General features: G+C 42.2%; 1 protein-coding gene across 1 annotated transcript in view; it reads left to right on the forward strand.

Moving 5' to 3' along the window:
- The window catches only part of CD96 (CD96 molecule), a 133,699-nt gene that overhangs the window by 14,938 nt on the left and 96,461 nt on the right, over nucleotides 1–22,300 (forward strand). The window contains exon 3 of the mRNA XM_045286196.1: nucleotides 7,878–8,002. Coding sequence (XP_045142131.1) covers nucleotides 7,878–8,002 — 125 coding nt within the window. The remainder of the gene's footprint in view (nucleotides 1–7,877; nucleotides 8,003–22,300) is intronic.

Below are 22,300 nucleotides of genomic sequence, written 5' to 3' on the forward strand. Positions count from 1 at the left end.
AAAAAAAAAAAAAAAAGAACTCACAGAGAATATTCACAATTGTTTCATTTATTAGGGAAGTTAACAACTTCAGGATCAGACATACTTAGGACACAGTTCTTCCAGTCAGCCATGCCTGAACCCCTCTCTCTGGTCCTCAGCCTCTCAATCATGCATTGCTTTGACCTCCGCCCTGTTTAGGCAAGTGTGACCAAGCTCCTTTAGTACTGGCAATAAATGCTCAAGGGCGAGTTACTCCTTCATATATCTCAATCGGAAAGTTATTGGCCCTAGCTCAGTGAATCTAACTCCCCAGATTAAGTGCCTGGAGGCAATCTACTCTGCCAGTGAGCCTCCTTCCCAATGGCAGTAAGCTTCCCTTGCTCTCTGGGCCAGGAATTCGGAAGCTCTGCTCTTTCTCACTCACTTGGTTCTTGGAGCTGCTGTATTTGCTGACGCTGGGTCTCCACCTTGTCTCTGATTCATAGCCTCTGTCGCCTGACGTCAGGAGGTTTAATGCAATAATTTTGGGCTCCAGATGGTGCACTTCCTGGCTCTTCTGTTTGGATGGTCATGCGATGGATCCCTTGTTTTCACTCTGAGATCGCTCACTATATACTAAGAGAGATGGCAAAATGGACCATGCTCCTCGTGTGGGTTTCATCCACCATTTCTGCATGGTCCCATTGAGTCCTTGGTGGGGTTGCAAAGACCATGGCTTGAAGGGCCATAATTCACTGAGCCACGGGACTGCAGCTCATATAAACACATAGGTCCCCAGGAATCATGCTCAATTCAAAGGCAACTGGTTTAGATTTCTTGTGTGACTACATGTTTATACACAAGAGAATACACCTTCCAACCTTTTGTAGCATAATGTCCTCCGAGCCCATGCATATCATGCGTTGTTTCACAGATTCATCCATCTTGTACCAAATAAAAGTGCTACTTTTATTTTTTCATTTTAAACTTATACTCCTTTTACATTTCGGGTGCAATCATTTGATACACACGAATAATTTTTAGGAGGAAGTCCAAAGCATCTAGAAGCATCTAGTTTGTCTTCCCGGTATGTGTGTTTTCCATTATGTTTGACAGTGTATCTATGTCAGGTTGCTGTACTTGAATTATGATGTTGGTGAAGCATATTGAAAATACCATGGGTGATTAACAAATTTATCTATGAAGAAGTACCCCCAGAATTCTGCTCCTTAGAAGAAGAAATGGGGGGATTTAGTCTCATGTGCTTTGGAAATGTTATGAGGCAGGGCAAGTCCCTGAAGAGGACATCATGATTGATTAAGTGAAGGGTCAGCCAGAAAAAAGAGGAAGCTCCTCATTGAGATGGAGGACACAGAGCAGAAACAATGAACTTAATCATGAGAGCAGTTGTGGGGATGATGCAAGACCAGGGGGTGTTTCATTCTGTCGTGCATAGGATCACTGTGTGTTGTAAATAGGGTCACTCTAGGTCATCTGTTGTGCATAGGATCACTGTAGTGTTGTAAATAGGGTCACTCTAGGTCATTACCTCCTCGAAGGCACTTAGGTCTTCTGACTTGTAGGTTTTCCATGTATGCCTCTGATTCTGAGTTTGTTTTCTGCCCGGGGTGGAAGATATCAATCCCGATTCATTTTTCTGTAAATGGATAGCTGGTTTTGTCAGCCCCATTTGCTAAAGAGACCAACTCTCCCCCATTCACTGAATTTGAGCCTTTTGTTGAATTCAGCTGTCCATGTTTAGACTTTCCGTATCTGACAATGCTTCGGAGCTGTGCATTGGTGGGTGGATTTACTTCGGGATTCTCACTTATTTCTCATTGGTTATGTGTCTGTCATTGTCCCCATACCAGACTGTTTTGACCCTATTGAATCCTTCTTGGATCTTATTTGGTTTAATGTTTTGAGCATGGATTCTGGCCTCCACTGTTTCTTTTGAGAAGTGCATCATTAATTGTATCATTGGGCTTTTCATGTGCTGGGATAATTTCCTTGTGCTGATTTCCATTGCTATGATCTGAGTTTTCTCTTTGCTTTTGTTTTTTAGTAGTTTGGCAATGGTCTATCTAGGTGAATTCTCTTTGTTTTGATCCTATTTTAGTTTTGCTGAGAATGTTAGAAGTGTCTATTAATTTCAAGAAAAAATTAATTACGTTTGTGAAACTATCAGCTGTAAGCTATCAAATATTGTTTCTATGACTCATCTCACTCCTCTGTCAACCTGTGGAGGCGTGGAGTCTAGCCTGTCAATCAGGTCGCAGCTTGCTTGACGACCTCATTTGGAGGCACAAAGGAGATAAACAGCTCACTGGAGGCAGGACACACTCACTCCCAGGGAGACATTCCTGTTGACAACACACATGGAGCTATGCTAGAGCCCTGGAGCTGAAGGAGCCACGTGGAGCCCTTGCCAGTGGGGTAACATCAGATTTATGGACTTGATCAGGACAGGGCTGGAATGTTTTCCCAATACTCAACTGTTCTTGCATATAAAGTTCTCTCTTACACACATATGAGTGTCTATGGATTTGTTTCTCTAGTTAACCCAGACTAACATATATATGTGTGTGTATATGTATGTATGTATATATATATATTATTTATATATATAAATATATACATATATAACATGTAATATATATAACATGTAATATTATCCTGCATGGCTCTGAGGCTTTACTCATTGTGCCTTCAATCGCGTCTTTCATTCAACATCTGCTAGCTATAATCTGCTAGCTAACACCCAAAACTCACTGCCAGCAAGTTGATTCTAACTCCTGGGAACCCTCTATAGGATTCCTGTGGCTGTCATTCTTTGAGCAGAAAGTCTCCTCTTTCTCTTCTGGAGCAGCTGGTGAGGTCCAACTGCTGACCTTGCAGTTAGCCACCCAATTTGTCATCCACTATGCCACCAGGGTCCTTATAAAAACCCAAACCAAACTCAATGCCTCATCTTTTCCCTGAGGAGCAACTGGTGATTTCAAACTACTAACCTCAAGGTTAACAGCTCAACACATAACCGCTACACCACAAGGGCTCCTGATAGAGGAGATGAAACCCTGCAATGATAAGGCACTGTTGCTTACAGTTTTGTGATCTAGAGCTACCCTGCTTTTTCTGCCTTAGGATATGTAAGTTTTCCTCCCCTTCTTTCTCCTTTCACTCAAGAATTTCCAGACCCTCTCCTGTTCCTGCTGCCCCACTTGCCTCTAGACGACCTCCTGCTTGGTGGACTGCCCCTGGATTGGGTTGTCAATAAATAGCTGTGCACCAGTCTTATCTCTTGGTCACATATTTTATCTCAATCAGCCCCAAATGCCCCCCAACTCACTGCATCAAATCATTTTTCGACTTCAACATGTGCTTCTATAATTATAGTTCTTAATATTCTCTTCCATTGCTTTGGTCCCTCTTAAGTGCCTCCTCTGAGATGTTTTTCTGTGCTTACCACAGAAATGGGATTCCTTTTTATTTATTTTTATTTTTAAAGGTTTCTCATGTTATCTTTATTTTTCTTAACACGTGACTTTCATGTTTATCTGCTCATTTTGGGTTTTAGTTGCATCTGCATAACTCCCAATTCTTTAAGTATTCTGTCACCCATCTTTTATAGTTTGTGTTTACCCCAATGTCTTGTTTATTGGGTTTTCTAAAATTCTCACAGGTTATGTAATTTTATTATGGATTATTCTAAAATGTTGGGCTACAATTTTCATTTATGTTGTGGTTATGCCTTTCTATTATGCGATCATTATGGTAGGGATGCATAAGGTTTCCTGAAAGCATTAGCCAAAAACAAGGCTCCATGAATTGATGGAATACCCATTGAAGTGTTTCAGCACGCTGAAGAGACACTGACAGCACTCACTCGTCTGGGCCAGGAAATGGTCAAGACAGCTATCTGGCCGAGTGACTGGAAGAGATCCATATCTGTGCCCAATCCAAAGAAAGGTGGCCCAACACAATGCTCATGATACAGAATGATATCATTGGTATCACCCACAAGTAAAATGTTGCCTTAAGACAATCCAACACCTGTGGCAGCAGTACATTGACAGGGAATTGCCAGAAGTGAATTCAGGCCCGAGTATGAAGAGGACATGGAGTCAGGGATATCACTGCTGATGTCAGATGGACCTTGGCTCAAAGAAGAAAATACCAGAAAGATGCTTACTTGTGTTTAATTGACTATGCCAAGGCATTCGACTGTGTGGCTCATAACAAACTCTGGATAAGAGTGAGAAGAATGAGGATTTTAGAACACTTCATGTTCTCATTCAGAACTTGTATATAGATCCGGGTGCAGTTGTGCAAGCAGAATAAGGGAATACTGTATGGACGAAAATCAGGAAAGATGTGTGTCAGGGTTGCAACCTCTCACTATAGTTGTTCAATCTATATGCTGAGCAAATCATCAGAGAAGCTGGATTATATGAAGAATGTGGTATCAGGATTGGAGGAAGGTTTATGAACAACCTTCGGTATGCAGATGGCACAACCTTGCAAGTGGAAAGTGAGGAGGACTTGAAGCACTTGCTGGTGAAGATCAAGGATTGTGGTCTTCAGTATGGATTATAATTCAATGTAAGGAAGATCAACATCCTACAACTGGACACAGTAGTTAACATCATGATAAACAGAGAAAAGGTTGAAGTTGTCATGGATTTTGTCTTGCTTAGTTCCATAATCAATGCTCATAGAAGCAGCAGTCAAGATCTCAAAAGATGGATTGCATTAGGTAGATCTGCTGCACAAGACCTCTTTAGAGTATTGAAGAGCAAGGATGTTAACTTTGAGGACAAAGGTGTGCCTGCCCCAAGCCATGGTATCTTCCATTGTATCATATGCATGTGCGAGTTGGACACTGAATAAGGACGACCATAGAGGAATGGATGCAGTTGAATTGTGGTGCTGGAGAAGACTATGGACAGTACCATGGACTGCTAAAAGAGCAAACTGATCCGTCTTGAAGCAACTAAGGCCAGAGTGCTCCTTAGAGGCTAGGATATCGAGTCTTCTCTCACGTACTGTGGACATATTGTCAGGAAAGGCCAGTCCCTGATGAAGGACATCTTGTTTGGTAAAGTGGGAGGGCAGCGACAGAGAGACAGGCCCTCAGCAAGATGGATTGACACCGTGGCGGCATCCATGGGCTCAGCTATGGGGACAATGGTGAGGATGGTGCAGGACAGGGCGGTATATCGTTGTGTTGTCCATAGGATCACCATGGGTCAGCGCAGACTCGATGGCAGCTAATCACCACCACAACAGAGGGATGTTATTTTACTCTCCGTTCATTTGTCCCTTTTAATATCTTTGAATGTAATTCTACCTTGTTTCTTTTCTGTTTTCCATTGCTCATGTTCAAGTTAAACTCATTTTTCTTTATCTTTGTCATGGAAAGATGGGTAAGCTAATTTTTCCAGTGTTTTTCAAGATCTCTAGGCGGCATGCTTTCATGCTTTACAATATACATAGCATATCTTTGTGCTGTTCGACATCTATTCCCTTTGCTCCTTTCCCTCTTGTTTAGCTAAGTCGTTTTTCTACTTTCTCTACGGGAGGGGTCTTCATTCAACGGGGATCCTACTCTGTGGGGTTTCTCTTCAGCACAGGGTCTGTCCTAAAAGGCTTTGCTACTCCAGATGCGACAAACCTTTTCCTGTTTGCCTTAAATGTATTGTGGTTTGGCGCCTGCAAACCCGCTCACCTACTTCTGTTGCTTTTTTTTTTTTTTCTTCAGATTGGGCCTCGTGGCTTTTCAGCTGTTCTCCACTGCACTTGGGGATCTCTAGTTCTGAGACCTATCAGAAACCAGCCTGGTGTTCCTCTCTTCCTTTCTGCACAGTTGTTGCTGTCACAGGCGTAGTGATTTGCTCCCACCTGACCATGAGCATGTGCTGGGATTTTGTTTTCTTTCAGATGTGTCTATTGTTTTCAGCTTTGCTATGAAAATTATTCTCGCCCTTTATGGGGCATTTCTACTGTTACTGTTTCAGTATCCAGAAAAAGCTTTCACTGTAATATTGATGTATTGGGGAAATATTCATGAAAATTTAACATCACACCAATTTCATGTTCTTTGCAGCTAATCACACTTAACTTAGTTTCTATTTAAAATAAATGTACTTAAATAAAGAAATTAAAATTATTTCAAAAATATTTAATAGAAATACTAAAATAGTAGGACTCCTGAGAAGCAGATATCAAAATCATGACTGTGGTACACAGATCACTCTATTTAGAAATACTGTTATAGCTAAGTGCTTTTAGCAGTGGGAAACAGTTTGGGGTTTTATATTTGTTTTCATATGGGCTTGGGGTGATCGTTGATGAGCAGTAATGGAGAGCATGGAAGATAACAATCCTGTCTCCTGGCCTTGAAGAATTAAAGAGTGTAAGAAGTTCATCTGCATCAGGTCAATCTGCTGCCCAAGACCTCTTTAGAGTATTGAGGAGCCAGGATGCTACTTTGAGGACTAATGTGCGCCTGCCCCAAGCCACAGCCTCCGTGGCCTCATAAGCTTGTGAAAGTTGGACATTGAATAAGGAAAATTGTAGAAGAATGAATGCTTTTACATTGTGGGGCTGGAAAAGAATTTTGAAAGTCCCATGGACTGCTAAAAGAACAAACAGCTCTGTGTGGGAAGAAGTGAGGCCGGAGTGCTCCTTAGAGGCAAGGATGGCAAGACTTCATCTTACCTGTGTTGGACAACATCATTTGAAAAGGCCACTGAGGAAGCAATGAATGAGGAAAGCTCCAGTTAAGGAGAGGAGGAGGAAGGGATTATCAGGATGGCGACACTTGATACAGTTGCAAAATTAAAATATAGCAATGTTCTAAAGATTAGATCTATCTATAACCTGATACATTTTCTTTTCTGTTTTAGTTGTTATGGGTAACACTCAGTCTATCCCAACTTTTTAACCCATTATTTCTATTCTGGCAATTTACTTTTAAGTAGCTAAATGGACTACTTAAAATTATAATAGAAAAGTATCACTGTCATGCTCTTTCATGCCACAGAGCAGGGAGTTGTTTAAAATGAAATGAAACTCGAACTGCAAGAACCTATTGCTCAATAATTTAAAATTATCAAAATGAAACCATAATAAGTCTGTGCCATAAAATAATATAAAGCCTCTAATATGTCAATCAGCAACAGTTCAAATAGCATGTTAAAAAATAAGCCTGCAAATATCATTTGTTGGAAAAATAGAATTGCAAACTATGAGAAAGCATACATATCTACATGCAAAATTTGTACTAAGAAAAAGATATTTAAAATACTGGGTTTTTAAAATCTATATATTATCCTTTGACATTACTATAGTTTATTTATGAACATATTTCCACATATAAGAATATAGTTTATTTCATATTATTTATGTAGTTTATTTACAGGTCTTTCTCAAAAGGGGAGTCTACAAACTTTTTCTCATATTACCTTAGAAGTATAAATAATTCATTACTGATGCTTCTTCAAAGCTTGTCTGTGTATTTTCCCTTGTCATTCTTTCGTTGGAGAAATGTTTCCCAGTTCTAAAAGGAAAGTGTGAGGCTGGGTTATAAAGGGTTAGACTCATCTGATCAAGGAAATGGAACTGACAGACCCAAGCTTTCATCTGCGCTTCACAGGGAGGATCATGGCAAATTACGAGTTGGATACTGACAGAGTAGTTTCCTGGTATACCATCTCATGATAAGCAGCCCTCTGTGGTTTGCAGTGGCTCCGTTGTAACAGGCATAAGATGAGGCTGATAGTGGGTTCACCTCAGAGGCGTGTGCTGCGGATAAATGAGCAACGAGTGTGTCCACTAAAACTGTATTTTGAATGAAAAACATTTTAGAAACCAATTAAGGTGCAATGTCTTTTCCCCCTTATCTTTTGTTGTAGTCGCACAGGATGAGTGGAGAAGTAACCACACAATAGAAATCGAGATAAATGGGACTCTGAAAATACCATGCTTTCAAAACTTATCTTCAGAAATTTCGTCTGACTTCACCTTTGCATGGTTGGTGGTAAGTGTTGCCCTTTTCAGTGAAAAACGGCAATGATCTTTAAATATTAATGAAGTAAAAATGAATACCAAGCAATAACAGGACAGGAGGCCTTCTGGACTGGGGAGGCTGGGGGAGGGTCAGGGTAGCTAAGGAGAGAGAACATTAAGATTCCTTCTAACTCAGCAAGCCTCTGAGTGGGTGAATGCAGTCAATTCATCTAGAAATGGGCTCCTAAAGGTTAGTTTCCATTTCAAATTAGCTACTAAACAATGATTAAAAAGACAACAGGATGTGGTGGCCTACAGGAGTGGCATTGCATGCAGCAGAATCCTCTACTCGTAAACATCTGTCTTATAAATAATACCTGCAGATAGACAGCTCCCCCACTTTTCTGGCTCTCACTCTTTTTTAAATTATTAATTGGGACTTAATACATATAGCATATAGTTCCATACTTCAATCACACCACATGATATTGTGCAATTACTACCATAATCAGTTTCCAAACATTCTTTTTCTACAAGCACTCCTTGACACCATCTCCCTTTTACACCCCATCATCTCCCCCCAAACTCCTTGTTCTACTTGCTGTCCCTATAGGTTCATCAATACCAAAAAACAGAAAAGCTTATCACACAGCTTCACGAGGGTGACCTCCACTGACATAACACCTCTGAGATACACTATCATATGAACAAACAAAAAATAAACAAGACAAGACAAACCAAACACACAGAAAATTTTGGAACCCAGATCAGGTCCAGCCTACATCATAGGGGGAATCTAACGACAAAGTGTTAAGTGTTCAGGTCAGATTTATACCTTTGATCTCCCAAGCACTCTGTTTAGTGACCAGCTTCTTCCCATCCCGCGATCTTAAATAGAGGGAGTTCTCAAGAGGCTTATTTCCTATCTTGTTTCACAAATAAATCTTGGGCTCCACAAATGAATCTTGGGCTCATCCATCGCCTTCTGCACACCAGATTCTTACAATTTAGGCTCTGATACTAATCCCTCCTTCGATTTCGGATTATATGGATGCCAATCCTTCGCTGACTGATGAGGGTGTGCTGCCTCCATGTGGACTTAGTTGACATCTCACTTAGATAGCTGCTTGTTCGGAGACAAGCCTTTAAGACCCCAGACACTATTTTATGAGCTAGCCCCTTTACCTAGAACCCTTCCTACTGACATAGGAGTTCTATAGGATGTATAACTTATTGCTTTAGGCCCAGAAGCAGAAGCTCATTTTATAAGCTCTTGCTTATAAAATAGATGCTGAAAATGTGCAGGCAAGAATCAGGGCCTTTGTAAGAAACAGCCCTGTTTCCCTCTAGCCCATTATGATTACCACGGGGACAATGGGCCTAGAGTTGTCATAGTTACTGATTTAAGAAGGAAAGAGCTAGTAATCTGGACTTCTATGAGACATGTTACAAATGTCATATGCAACTTTAGAGCAAACATAAGTACTGAACTACTAGTTTTGAAAAAGCAATCACTTTACCAATGTACCCTAGGCAGAACCCTAACATTTAATAAATTACCAATGGAGAAAGGGATTTCATTCAATCTTCACTTCCATCTGATAGCTTGCTGACTCTTTGATGTTAGCTGCACAAAGATGTCGTCATCTTTCTTAGCACAAAGCAAGCGTGGTGTGGCTGCTGCAATATGGTCATTGCTGTTGAGTCGTTTACAATGTGCTGTGCATTGGATGAATTATCCCTCTATTTTGCTCTATTCTAACTACTGCAAGCCTTCGTCTACCCAGCTCCATCATACAACCTGGCCTGTCCTTTAACATGAATTTATTATTCATGTAGCTTGTCTGCCTTTGTGATTTTGTCATTCCTATGCAACACTAGTCTACTATATTGTCATTTTAGTTTTAAACCTACATTTTATTTGAAGGAGCTTTGGTGGCCCAGTGAATCCACCCTCTCTTGGCTGTTACCTTAATGGTTGGGAGTTCAAACCCACCAGGTCCTTTGTTGGAGAGAGCTGTGGCAGTCTGCTTGTATAAAGGTTTCAGGTTTGTGTCTCACAGGGAAAGTCGCAGTTTTGTCTTATAACAAGTAAATATCAGCATGCAAATTAATAGTCGATGTGGGATATTTGTGTCATTGTAACCTTAAAGAAAGCCAGCCAACTGACGGCCAGCTATTAACCAACATAGTAAAAGTCTGGGACTTTTAATCTGTTGCTAACCCAAGGTTAGCACAACTATGAAGATAATCCAAACACAGGCTGTAGAATCACACAGCAGGGTGCTCATTAAGAGGATGGAGAACATGGCTATATTAATTCTCCTACTTAATTCTTCTCAAAATGAAAACAGATTTAAAAATCCATATAGGATGTGTGCATCGTCACTAATGTAGCAGCTGCTGCAGTGAAAAAAAATTACTATACTTGCATGACTAATAATTCATTATTATAAATTACCTGTATGTTGGGAATGGAGGTGGAAACTAGACTCTTTATAAAGCGATTTCTCTGGGGGTGTATCAAATCCAAACAACCAATTTACAAGCAGGCCTTAAAATAGAACCTAGCGACCAATTTTTACTCTAGAAATGTGATGTGTATTCTGATTATGAAGTTGGTGCGGGACCGGACATCTGTTTTACATAAGGCCACCGAATTAGACCTGACCCGGTGGTAACAGCAGCACATACGTGTTAGTCTGTAGGCTGGAGGGAAAACAAATCTAAAATACCTTTTTACAATTGTTCCCGAATCTAATATGTCTCCCTATCACCTGCCACAGTGCATATTTTTTCCTGCATAAGTTTTGCTTTTCACGATGACTGGCTTCCTGGGCATTAGGGCTACCAATGGTAAAAATCAATTGCTCTTAACAAACGGAGTCCTGGTGGCATAAAGGGTTATGTGTTGAACTGCTAACCACAAGGTCAGTGGTTTGAAACGACCAACTACCCCATGGTAGAAAGATGAGGTTTTCTGCTCCCATATAGATTTACAGCCTCACAGACCCACAAGGGCAGTTCTACTATAGGGTTGCTACAAGTCAGATCTAACTCGGTGGCAGCGCATTTGAATTTTTAGTCTTAATAAGCAAGATATAATATGGTTTATTTTTTTTTAAAGGTGGAATAGTAGAGAGGAGCTCACAAGGGCAGAAACTTGCTATACTAAATGTGGCCGTTATTATGAGCTGCTGTAAGGTCGATTCTGCTTCACAGGGACCCTGTATACACAAGAAAGAAAGGCCATCATTCCTGCCCTGTCTTCAAAACTGTCCCTAGGAAGCCCACTGTTGTGCCATCTCGTGGCAGGCCTCCCTTTGTCAGGGCCCCTCTGCCTTTCCAAGCGCAGTGTACTTCCCCAGAGATTAGCCTGTCCTGAAAACAAGTCCAAAGGAGGCGAGATCAAGTCTCGCCCTCCTTGTCTCTCAGGGCATGGTAATGGAATTGCACTGTTTCTACCCTTACAATTTTCCACTAACAGGGCACACACGCAAAATTGCTATCCAAATTATTCCAAATGCGCTATCAAAGGGAATCAGTTCAACAGACATACCCTGTGGAGGTTTGTAAGGCCCAGGAAGCTGATCTCCTAAATGCTTTGTGTTCGGTTCTGGGCTGGCTTTCCTCGGTTCTTGCTTCTCTGTGCAGGAAGAATTCTCAGGGCAGAAGCACGATGAGAAAGCGTTGGATGGTGTTCTCACGGACAAGAACGGGCCATCTCAGACGCGCGGAGAGACCAGGAAAGGAGGGATGGCAGACAGGAGGCGAGAACTGGCAGCTCCAGAAAGAGCGCAGAGACTCAGGGAGGGGAGGAGTGTGTGGAACCAGAGGGCTGAGGCCACGCCTCCACACATATCCCCGCCCACATCCACTTAGAGGGCGTGGCTGTGTGGATTTTTAGTGGATACACTCCAGCGTGTGCATGACGTAGTAGAGCGTTGCTGCCCCTTACTATGCAGACCCAAGTTTTGAGTCTTCACGGTGCATCAAGCTTGGGTCTGTTTCTTCCCCAAACCTCCTGATGTCTTAGGAAGGACCCTTTCATTTATGGGCATGGCTTATTAATATGTAGGTTTTTAGTAGAGGGCCACACATTTTTTCCTTAAGGTTCCTGCCTGTCACTGGATGCTAACCAAAAGGTTGCAGGTTCGAATCTACCCAGGGGCGCGGGAAAAGAAAAGCCTGGTGTTCTGCCCCAAAAAACAAACCATTGAAGCCCTTATGGTGCGCAGTTCTACTGACACCTCGGCGTCAACCTCCTGACAAGCTGCTAGCTTGTAAATGGATCTTCAGTGTTCTTATCGCCCGGGTGTTGTGATATGTCTTTCGGAGCTAAGCAAAAGCTCTCAGTCTGCCCCGTGAGTGTCTTCCGTGTGAATCGAGCTTCGCCAGGAAGAACAGTAATGCCAGTCCTACAAGCCCTGGCACCCAGCACAGTGAGTGCCGGAAACATATCAGCTACTCAGTAACTGCTTGATGAATAATTGAATGAATCGCTTTTACTCCCCTAGCTTTCCCCACAATCCTACTCATTGTCCTTAATGTTCAATGGATGCTCACTAAATTCATGCTGACGGATATTGGCTAGTGAATACGTAGCATTTCACTTAAGTATCAGTGATTAGATAACTGATATGGCTCTCTGTATCTAGTACTTTACTTCAAAGAGACTATGAACGCCGTGGAACCCCTGCTTAGATTTTTAGAATAAATGACAGCCAGATAGAGTACAGGTGAGTGGGGGATTCCTAAACGTCACCTGGAACCTCACGCCAGGCTGTCTCCAGGAGGCCACCATAATGTCATGAAAGAGTCCGCTCTTGGGAAGGGAATGTTGTATTGGCGAATGAGGTGATTAAATTCCTACTGTGCGTTCTCTTTGCAAATGTCACAATCCACTTGCTCCACTGACTTACAGCTTCGCCCCACCCTTTTCACGGCTGTGGGCGTCAGCAAGTCTGAGACAGGACCACCTCCTCTCCTTTCAGTAGGGAATAAACTACAACTCTTCACAAGATAATGGCTTTGTCTCTGCAGAAGCCATCAATATCTTCTTCAATCCATATGTTAGGACTGTGGTTTCATTGAGCTTACACTAATAACCATCACAGTCACGGTGGGCCACATTTTCTTAAAAAAAAAAAACACACAATGTGGCTTTTATTAAAGGGTTACAAAGTGTGTTAGATAGGGTTCTCCAGAGAAACAAAACAAGAATGCTAATAATTTTATATATATTTATACAATTAGATAGATATATAATATAAGAAATAAACAGTTAATTAAATTATAAAGCAGTACAAATGTCTCAGTGCAACTCACTCCCATGAGACAGTTGTGAGACACTAGCAGTCCTTCAAGTCTTGAGGGCCGCTGGGTAGTCCTCTGTAGAACAATTCAGGCTATCCGGGCACAGGCAGCAAACAGCACGGCAGATCACCAACTGTCAGCCAGATGACAGGATCTGACAGTCCCCAGCTCAAGAGATGTAAATTCCAATGGTGTGGCAAAGCAGGTCTTGAAGGAACCTCAAATTACAGCAACACAGCCCACAGGTTAGGTGTCCCACAGGTAGTGTAGCTTGCAAATTGAGGCAAAGAACAAGCAAGGCAGCCACACACTGGTCCGACGATCAAAGAGCAAAAGACAAGAAAGGCGAGGCTCACAGAGCCATTTATCTCTCTGCCCTTCAATTAATCCCACATGTGTTTATCGGCCAGGTTGGCACAATAAACTAATTACCTAACAAAGTATAAGTGGTGACGAAGAGTTGTCAAGGGCAGAAACCTGCTAGCAAAGCTCAGTAACCTTGAGAAAGCACCCATGCCTCCCTACCTCAAGTGCTTCTTCAAACGCTCGAAATGATCTTGCAAAGTAAAATTATCTGACTCCCTGAAAAACAAAAATCTGGCCTTTTTGTGGGTAGAATTTTAAAAACTCAAATTAATTCTGTTAGGACCCTTTTGGAAAAGGCTATTTTGAGGAATGTTTATGAATTATGAACAAGAACAACAAAAATATTTACTAAGTGTACCTGGTACTATGCTAAGACTGCGGTGTTAAATGTACTAGTGGGGACTACACGGAAGTAGACATGCATTCTGAGAAGTAAATAAGCCAACAGGAAAGTTATCCCTGCAGTGGAAGTTGAGGGTTCTGTGTGAATGGTGGGCTGATATGTAAGAAATCATAGAATACACACATTTAATGGAATACCGATGGTAGATAAGGAATAAGCGATACTTTTCCCCCTTAATCTCCTGGCACACAAGTATACAACCATTGGAGATTCTGCAAGCTTATTCTGGGTACCGCTGAATACATTCTGGTCCTGAGTGGTGCACACAGTTAAGCACTCCACCTCTAGCCTAAATGTTGGTGGTATGAACCCTCTCAGAGACACCTAGGAAGACGATCCTGAAAAATCCTGACACGTAGTTCTTCTCTGCATACCAGAGCTCATCACAAATCAGAACAACTAAATGCACTCAGAAACTGTTTTCCCTCCAAACTGTCGTTCTGAGTTGAGTGGCGAGCCCTGCAGGAATGCAGAACTGCATCCCCATGAAATGCTCCTTTAACTTTGGGATGTTAAAAGTGGCAACATAGGGGCACAAATAGCTTGATTCTGACCGAGAAAGCTTTGTAGGAATGTTTACATTTGGATAAGCAAAGAGCAGTTGGTCTGAAAGAGACAAAAATGACAGAGTGGCATTGTAGATTTTAAAACAACTTGAAGTTATTTTAGAATGTTGTTATTGTTGTTTTCATCCAACTGACTGTACAAGACCCTGAGACCTATGATTATAAGAGGCTTGTAAGGGTAGGGAAGGGGTTTGTGAATATCAGTTCCCAATGGCAGTAGATCAAGACAAGCCCAAGATTTCTCTCAGAACATCATGAAGAGGAGAAGAGGAATAGTCCTGATGCTAATACTACCAATAAGGTTCAAAATTAACCATAAAGGCCCACAAAGAAAAACGACATCCTTCTGTTACTTTGAAATGCACCTTTAAATGTATCTGTCTTCGTTAGGTAGTGCTGCTATAACATGAATACCACCAGCTGATGGCTTTCGCAGAGTGATGTTTATTCATGGGTTCGGAAAATTGAGAGTGCTTGCTCTAAAGTGAAGGAAGAGGCTGTGAACAGAAAGTATTTTTCTCCTTAGTTTTTGCTTCAGGACAACCTTCATGTGGCTTGGCATCTCTCTTCCCCCATCTCTGCTTCCTCACTTGCTTGTGTAAGCTCTTTGAGTTAGTCTGGGATCTTTAGAAAAGCAAACCCACAGAAACATCCCAACCCAGTGCTGCCCAAGTCCACAAGTCCAACATTAACCCCTATGTCCGATACCAATCCACAAAGTCCTCCTCCATCTCACAAAACGGGCCCAGTGTGGCCGACTGCAGGAGGAAAGCCGAGCCAGTGAATGCGTAAGCATCTCAGCACTGGCAGGGGTCTTCACACGGCTGCTCCAGCACCCAGGGCTGCATAGGGGTAGGTCCATGTGGCTTCTCCTCAGGGATGTCTGGCAGGAAGTGAGCCTTGCCAGCTGAAGCAGGGAACTGGCTGAGCCACACCCTGGTCCGTCCATCAGAAAGCAAGAGATTCAGGAACTAGAAAGGTGAGCCCCACTGAGCCATTTATCCCTCGGCCCTTCAATTAACCCTCCATGTGTTTATCTGCCAGGTTGGCACAATAAACTAACCACCTCACTCTTGTATATCTAAAAATTCATTGGCTTAAGACACACCCTACAATAATACAGTAACAGCATAATGAAAACATGCTCCTAAATGGGTTTACAACCACAGACAAAGAAGCTAGAATGTACCACTCATATTTTAGGAATATGCAAGTCAATCCACGGTAGTGTCTTTTTACTACACGATTATATAACTGTTGTGTCATTTTTTATTTAAACAAAATCAAGTGATAGGACATCGTAGCTACCCATGCACAGAAGCCAGCTATTCAGAAAGTGAAACTGTAACCTCTACGTGATGATAAAGCAAAGAACAAAAGAAAGCGCACAGTTGCCATAGAGCTGACTCTGACTCATAGAGATGCTCTTGTGTTTAAGGAGAATTGTGATCCTTGGGGTTTTCGATAGCTGTTTCCTTGGATGTGGACCTCCACACTCTTCTTGCAGGCCTTGACTCTGGATTCAAAGTTCTAACCTTTCAGATAACAGCTGACAACATCCCTCTGATCCTAACTGCATTCACCATAATCAGAAACAAAGTACTAGCCAGCCTACAAAATGTTGACGATCTTTTTTTTGTTGTTTATAATAGTGTTTGGTTGCTCAAAAAACAAAATAAAAAGCAGATTTCCTGTTGGGATTCTATCAAGGACAATGTAGCTGACAGGAATTACTGAGAGCCAAATGAAGGTTGAACATGATAGTAGGACAGGCAGAAAGTAAAAGGAAATAGAGGAAAGAACTAGGAGGCAAAAGACATTTATAGAGGTATAAATATAGGCAAATACATATGTTAATTTATTAATATATAACAATAGGGATATAGGCCTATGTACATATGTTTCTATGTTAAATATTAAGGAAGGACATTGGGCCTTTACTGAAGTCGTCTCTCAATGCAAGAATACTTTGTTCTAATAGCCTGGCATTCTTTGATGCTCACCTTCCTGGCATGATCGCTGAAGACAAAATGGGTGCATCATCAAATGTGGTGAAGAAAGCTGATGGTGTCTGGCTATTAAAGGCTTAAAGGTAAACAAGCTGCCATCAGAGAAACAACAAAGCCCACACAGAAGAAGCACACCAGCCTGTGTGACCATGAGGTGTCAACAAGATCAGGAATCAGGCATCAGAAGACCCCAAAACAATTATACTGATGCAAATGAGTGGAGTTAGAGTGGAGACCCAAAGCCCATCTGTAGATAATTGGACATCCCCTCACAGAAGGGTCACAAGGAAGGGGCGAGTCAGCCAGGGTGCAGTTTAGGACTGATGAAATATACAACATTCCTCTAGTTCTTTAATGCTTCCTCCTTCCCCCTGCTACCCACCCACCCCCCAGCCCCCGCCATACACTATCGTGACCCCAGTTCTACCTTACAAACCCGGCTAGATCAAAGCATGAACACTGGTACAGATAAGAGCTCTCAACACATGGAGTCCAGGACAGATAAATGCCCCCCAGGAATAGTAATGGGAGTAGCAATAGCATGAGGATAGGGGAAATGTGGAGGGAGAAGGTGGACAAAGGGGGAACCAATTGCAAGGATCAATGTATAACACACACACACACACACTCACACACATCTGAGGGGCATGAACAACAGAAACATGGGTGAAGAGAGACAGTGGATGATGTAAGATTTGAAAACAATAATAACTTATTAAGGGTGCAGGAGGGGAGATTGGGGAGGGAGAGAAAAAATAGAGGAGCTGATCCCAAGGGCTCCAGTAGAAAGAAAATATTTTGAAAATGATGATGGCAACATATGTACAAATGTGATTGATACAATGGATGGATGGATTATTACAAGAGTTGTAAGAGCCCCCCAATAAAATGATTTATAAAAAAAAAAAGAAATAAACTAGATAAAAACAAACAAAAAAACCCCCAACAAATCTTAAAATCTTAGGAGACCATGTTTACTACGGCCCTTAGCCTTCAGGCCCGAAACGGAACTCACCTTTCACGTAGAATAATCATTGATTTAGGATGGAAAGGACAACATCTACCCAAAGACAAGCTGGAGGTTTAGGGAAAGGAGGAGGGGTGGAAATCCCGTGAGGGATGGTGCGTGGAGGGGATCACAAAATGAGTTGGAATTGGTGACTATCGAACTGTGATCTGCTCTACCAATCTTCACTTACCTCACAATGAAAAGTTTTTAAAAACTGAAATGAAAGAGCAAAGATACTGATAATGGAAGGCCAGAATAATGAACATTTTTTTAAATAGACATGAGGCGCTTGGCAAGCAGCTTGCTTTGGCAGCACTGACGGGAACGGGGCTAGATGGAGGAACTGTGAAGATCGGAAGCAGTTTGGAGATAAGAAAGCAGCAATCGATACCGCGAACAGCCTTTATTGAATGAACTCTGCACACTCCGTCACGTGCTGCGGTTAACAAAGCGGGCTCTGACGGAATGTACCCCCTGGGAGCTCAGGCCGGCCCGGAGATGAGATAATAGCAGTAAGTCAGATGGTGCCCAGGTTCCTTTGCTGGACTGCAAATTCTGGAGACACAGCCCCAGTGAATGGTTGGAAGATGTGTCAGGTCTTCAAGGAGCTTAAAGGAGCCGCTTTCTGTCAGTCACGATGGCCCCACCCAGTCCTCGACATGCTAACTCTTTGATCAAACTGCTGTCCACAAATGAATGATGCATTTATTTCCCCTGTGCGTCCTGATTTTTATTTTTGTGTACATTTGTTCTTCTCTTCAGATAGACCGTAAGCAGAAAGGAAGGACTGCTACGGCTATTGTGGTGCGGCAGGTACAGCTAAGTCATTAAGAACAAACAGTTTGAAGTAAAATAGTCCTTTGAAAACAAATGTTGTTTAGAGCATGCATTTCTGAGTGAACTTTTTAAAGAACCAATCTTGTCATTACTAGCTATGCAAGCTAATGAGCAGGATTACCATGAAACGATTCAGGCAATCACCTTGGTGCAAAATGTAAGGGAGCACAAAAACTAAAATAACACATAAGAACAATCACCAAAAACTTCAGCAATGAAAATAAACAATATTTTAATAAAATGTATGTTTTACAAAAAGTTTTAGACTAATCATATAAAACTTCAAAATTTAAAACAAAGGCAGGCTGATGTCATGCGATTGATTTGAGATCCTGACACATTGGCCAAGGGAAACAGTATTATCCAGCCAGTCTGCGATCCCTGGGCTTTTGCAGCCATTCTCCCGGAGGTAGATTTATGAAGGTTAAAATAGGATGGAGACAGATTGGGCAACACATGGCTTCATGCAGTTTTGTCTTTTGCGACACATGGCATTATGTAGTTGTGAGGGTGTCTTCTCCATTGTAGTGCTTTTCTTAACTGTCCTTCTTGCTCAAAATATGGCACGATATTTTGGTAGTTCATCTGGGGGCGCCTGCTCTTTTCCTCTTGCCTCATAGGCACAGCGTTGATGATCTAGGATATTTGTGTAAGTTCTGAGTTACAGTTTCTTTGTTTGTAAAGAGGCAATAATAGCACTGACTTTACAGCATTGTTGTGAGGTCTTGACCAGGTAATGTGACAACTGCTTAGCATAGTAGCTGTGTTAGTCTGGGTAGACTAGAGAAACAAATCCACGGACACTCATATGTGTATAAGAAAGAGATTTATATACAAGAGCAATTGAACATTAAGAAAACATCCCAGGCCAGTCCAGATCAGGTCCATAAGTCCGATATTAGCCCATATGTCCAATACCAATCTATAAAGTCCTCTTCAGACTCATGAAACAACACATGCAATGAAGTCAAACGCAGGATGATCACAAGCCAGTGGGTAGAAAGTCTTTGGGTCCAGTGGCGTTGTAAGCATCTCAGTGCTGGCAGGGGTCTCTCTGTGGCTTCTCGGCTTCTGAGGTCTGGTTGCATCCATGTGGCTTGTCTTCTGCAGTGTCTCCCAGGGAGTAGCAGAGAGAGAGAGAGAGAGAGGTCTTCTGCCTCCCAGAAGGAAGTACCAGATTTCCCAGAATTCTCAGGAGAAGGCCATGCCCACAGAAGTCTCATTGGCTAACTCCAAACTGACAGCCTAGACTCCACCCCCACACCCTTAATCCTTAAATGGACACCAGATTAGGTGACTGCCGCAGTAGCTGTATATATTCGGTACATATGAAAACAAGTCTTTGAAGAATTCATCTCATGATTCTCCATACTTCCTCAAATATGCAAAGTTGATAAGTAAGGAGTAAGCATAACCCATTTTTTCCTTTATTATTGGTGTCATTATAACTCTGATTTCTCTTTGCCTTGGGGGTTAGAAACATCTGTGAGTGAACATCTGGGCATGACAACACCAGCAAACTGCATGTTGCCACACTGTATGTGATCCATATACAGAGATTTTTTAAAGTTCATGGAAAGATGGAATTAAGAGAATGGGACTTTCCCCCAACATGCCAAAGCCGCCATGTTTTATAAGATGTACATCAACAACTAAAACGGATATTCTTAAATGCAGTTTGTCATGATTCTAAAACATCATCAGTTGAAGACTACCTGTGTTCCTTTCGACACATTTACCAATCTATTCTAAGTTGCCAATCTTTCCTCAACTGAGGAATAGAAAAGAGAAGAGAAGTAGGAAGGAATACAAGCTCCCTAGGGAAAGGATATTGAGGAAGGAAGGAGGGCAGGTGGGGAGTGATTTGGGGAGAGAACCACGTATATGGAGGTCTTAAAGGGACATTGTTGTTATTTTCATTTCTTGACATAGGCTGTGTAAATATATACAGTACGTTTCTGTAAAGAAAAAATATCCCTCCAGAGTCCTGATCCTTGAAATGTACATAGTGGTCCACACAAAAGGTGTGTTTCCCATAAGTCTGTTTCCCGCTGTGCAGATGAATTGCATCAATCATGAGGAAAGCACCGATGAAACAAACACACACTGCTTCTCCGGTTCCTTGAGACTTCCTCACCACCCCCACCACCCCCACTATCATGACCCCAGTGCTGCCTTTCACTGCAGGCTAGATGGGAGCATGTGTACAGGTACAGGTAAGAGATGAGAGCCCACACCGCGTGGATTCCAGGAACAGGAATGGGAGTAGGATAGCAGAAGGGTAGGGGGAAGGTGGGGAGCGGAGGGGAGGGAGGGGGAACTGATCACAATGATTGACATATAACCACACACACAATGCTCCAGGGGGACAAACAACAGAAACTGCGGGGATCTGAAAACAAGAATAATTTATCACAGGGTCACGAGGTTGGAGTGTTGGCAACAAAAAGAGGAGCTGATACCAAGGGCTCAATAGAAAGTAAATGTCTAGGAAATGATGGCAACAGATGAATAAATATGCTTAATATCATTGATGTATGGATTGTGTAAGAGCCCCCAATAAAATGATCTCTTTTTTTTAAATCCTTTTTTTAGGGGCTCATACAACTCTTATCACAATCCATACGTACATCAATTGGGTAAAGCACATTTGTACATTCATTGCCCTCATCATTCTCAAAACATTTGCTCTCTACTTAAGCCCCTGGCATTAGGTCCTCATTTTTCCTCTCCCTCGTGAGCCCTTGATAATTTATAAATTTTTGTCATATCTTGCCCTGTCCCATGTATCCCTTCACCCACTTTTCTGTTGTCCGTCCCCCAGGGAGGAGGTCACATATAGTTCCTTGTAATCGGTGTTCCCTTTCCAACCCACTCTCCCTCTACCCTCCCAGTATCGCCACTCACACCACTGGTCCTGAAGGGATCATCCACCCTGGATTCCCTGTGTTTCCAGTTCCTATCTGTACCAGTGTACCTCCTCTGGTCTAGCCAGACTTGCAAGGTCGAATTCGGATCATGATAGTGGGAGTGGGGAGGAAGCATTTAGGAACCAGAAGAAAGTTGTATTTTTCATCATTGCTACATCGCTCCCTGACTGGCTCGTCTCCTCCCTGAGACCCCTCTGCAAGGGGATCTCCAGTGGCCTACTAATGGGCTTTGGGTCTCCACTCCCCCCATCATTCACTATGGTAAGATTTTTGTTCTGATGATGCCTTATACCTGATCCCTTCGACCTCGTGATTGCATAGGCTGGTGTGCTTCTTCCATGTGGGCTTTGCTGCTTCTGAGCTTGATGGCCGCTTGTTTACCTTCAAGCCTTTAAGACCCCAGACGCTATACTTTTTGATCTTTAAATTTTAAAAAATTTTTAAGGAGTTGAGCTATAATCTATGACCCTATCACCCACGGTGAATCGGTATATCATAGAGAGATCCCTTCACTGATCCAGTACCCCACACCTCTATAATCAACAACGTCCAGAAAAGCTTCTTGCTCCTAGCACCTTCTTTTTCATGTTTCATTCTAGCAAACTCCGAAAAACTTCTTTGTCATTTGGTTGGCTTTTTGTTAGTCCATGTTGCCCTCGGGGCTCATTTGCCTCCAGCGCTGGCATTCCTGCCTGGTGATGCTGTGGCTTCAAGACCTGCTTACTTGTGTGACTTTTTAGCAAGCTCCTTAGCCATCATGAAAACTCCTTAGCCTTTAAAACTCTTTAGCCATTAAAGGCTCCTTAGCCATCATTAAAACTGGAGAACCAATTGTCCTGATTCCTTTGGGTTGTCCTAAGGAGTAAATGAGATCTAAATATGAAAGAACTTCA

This window comes from Echinops telfairi, unplaced genomic scaffold (genome assembly GCF_000313985.2).
Source record: "Echinops telfairi isolate 266 unplaced genomic scaffold, ASM31398v2 ScPeMD7_6;HRSCAF=24_0, whole genome shotgun sequence".
Taxonomy (NCBI): Eukaryota; Metazoa; Chordata; class Mammalia; order Afrosoricida; family Tenrecidae; genus Echinops; species Echinops telfairi.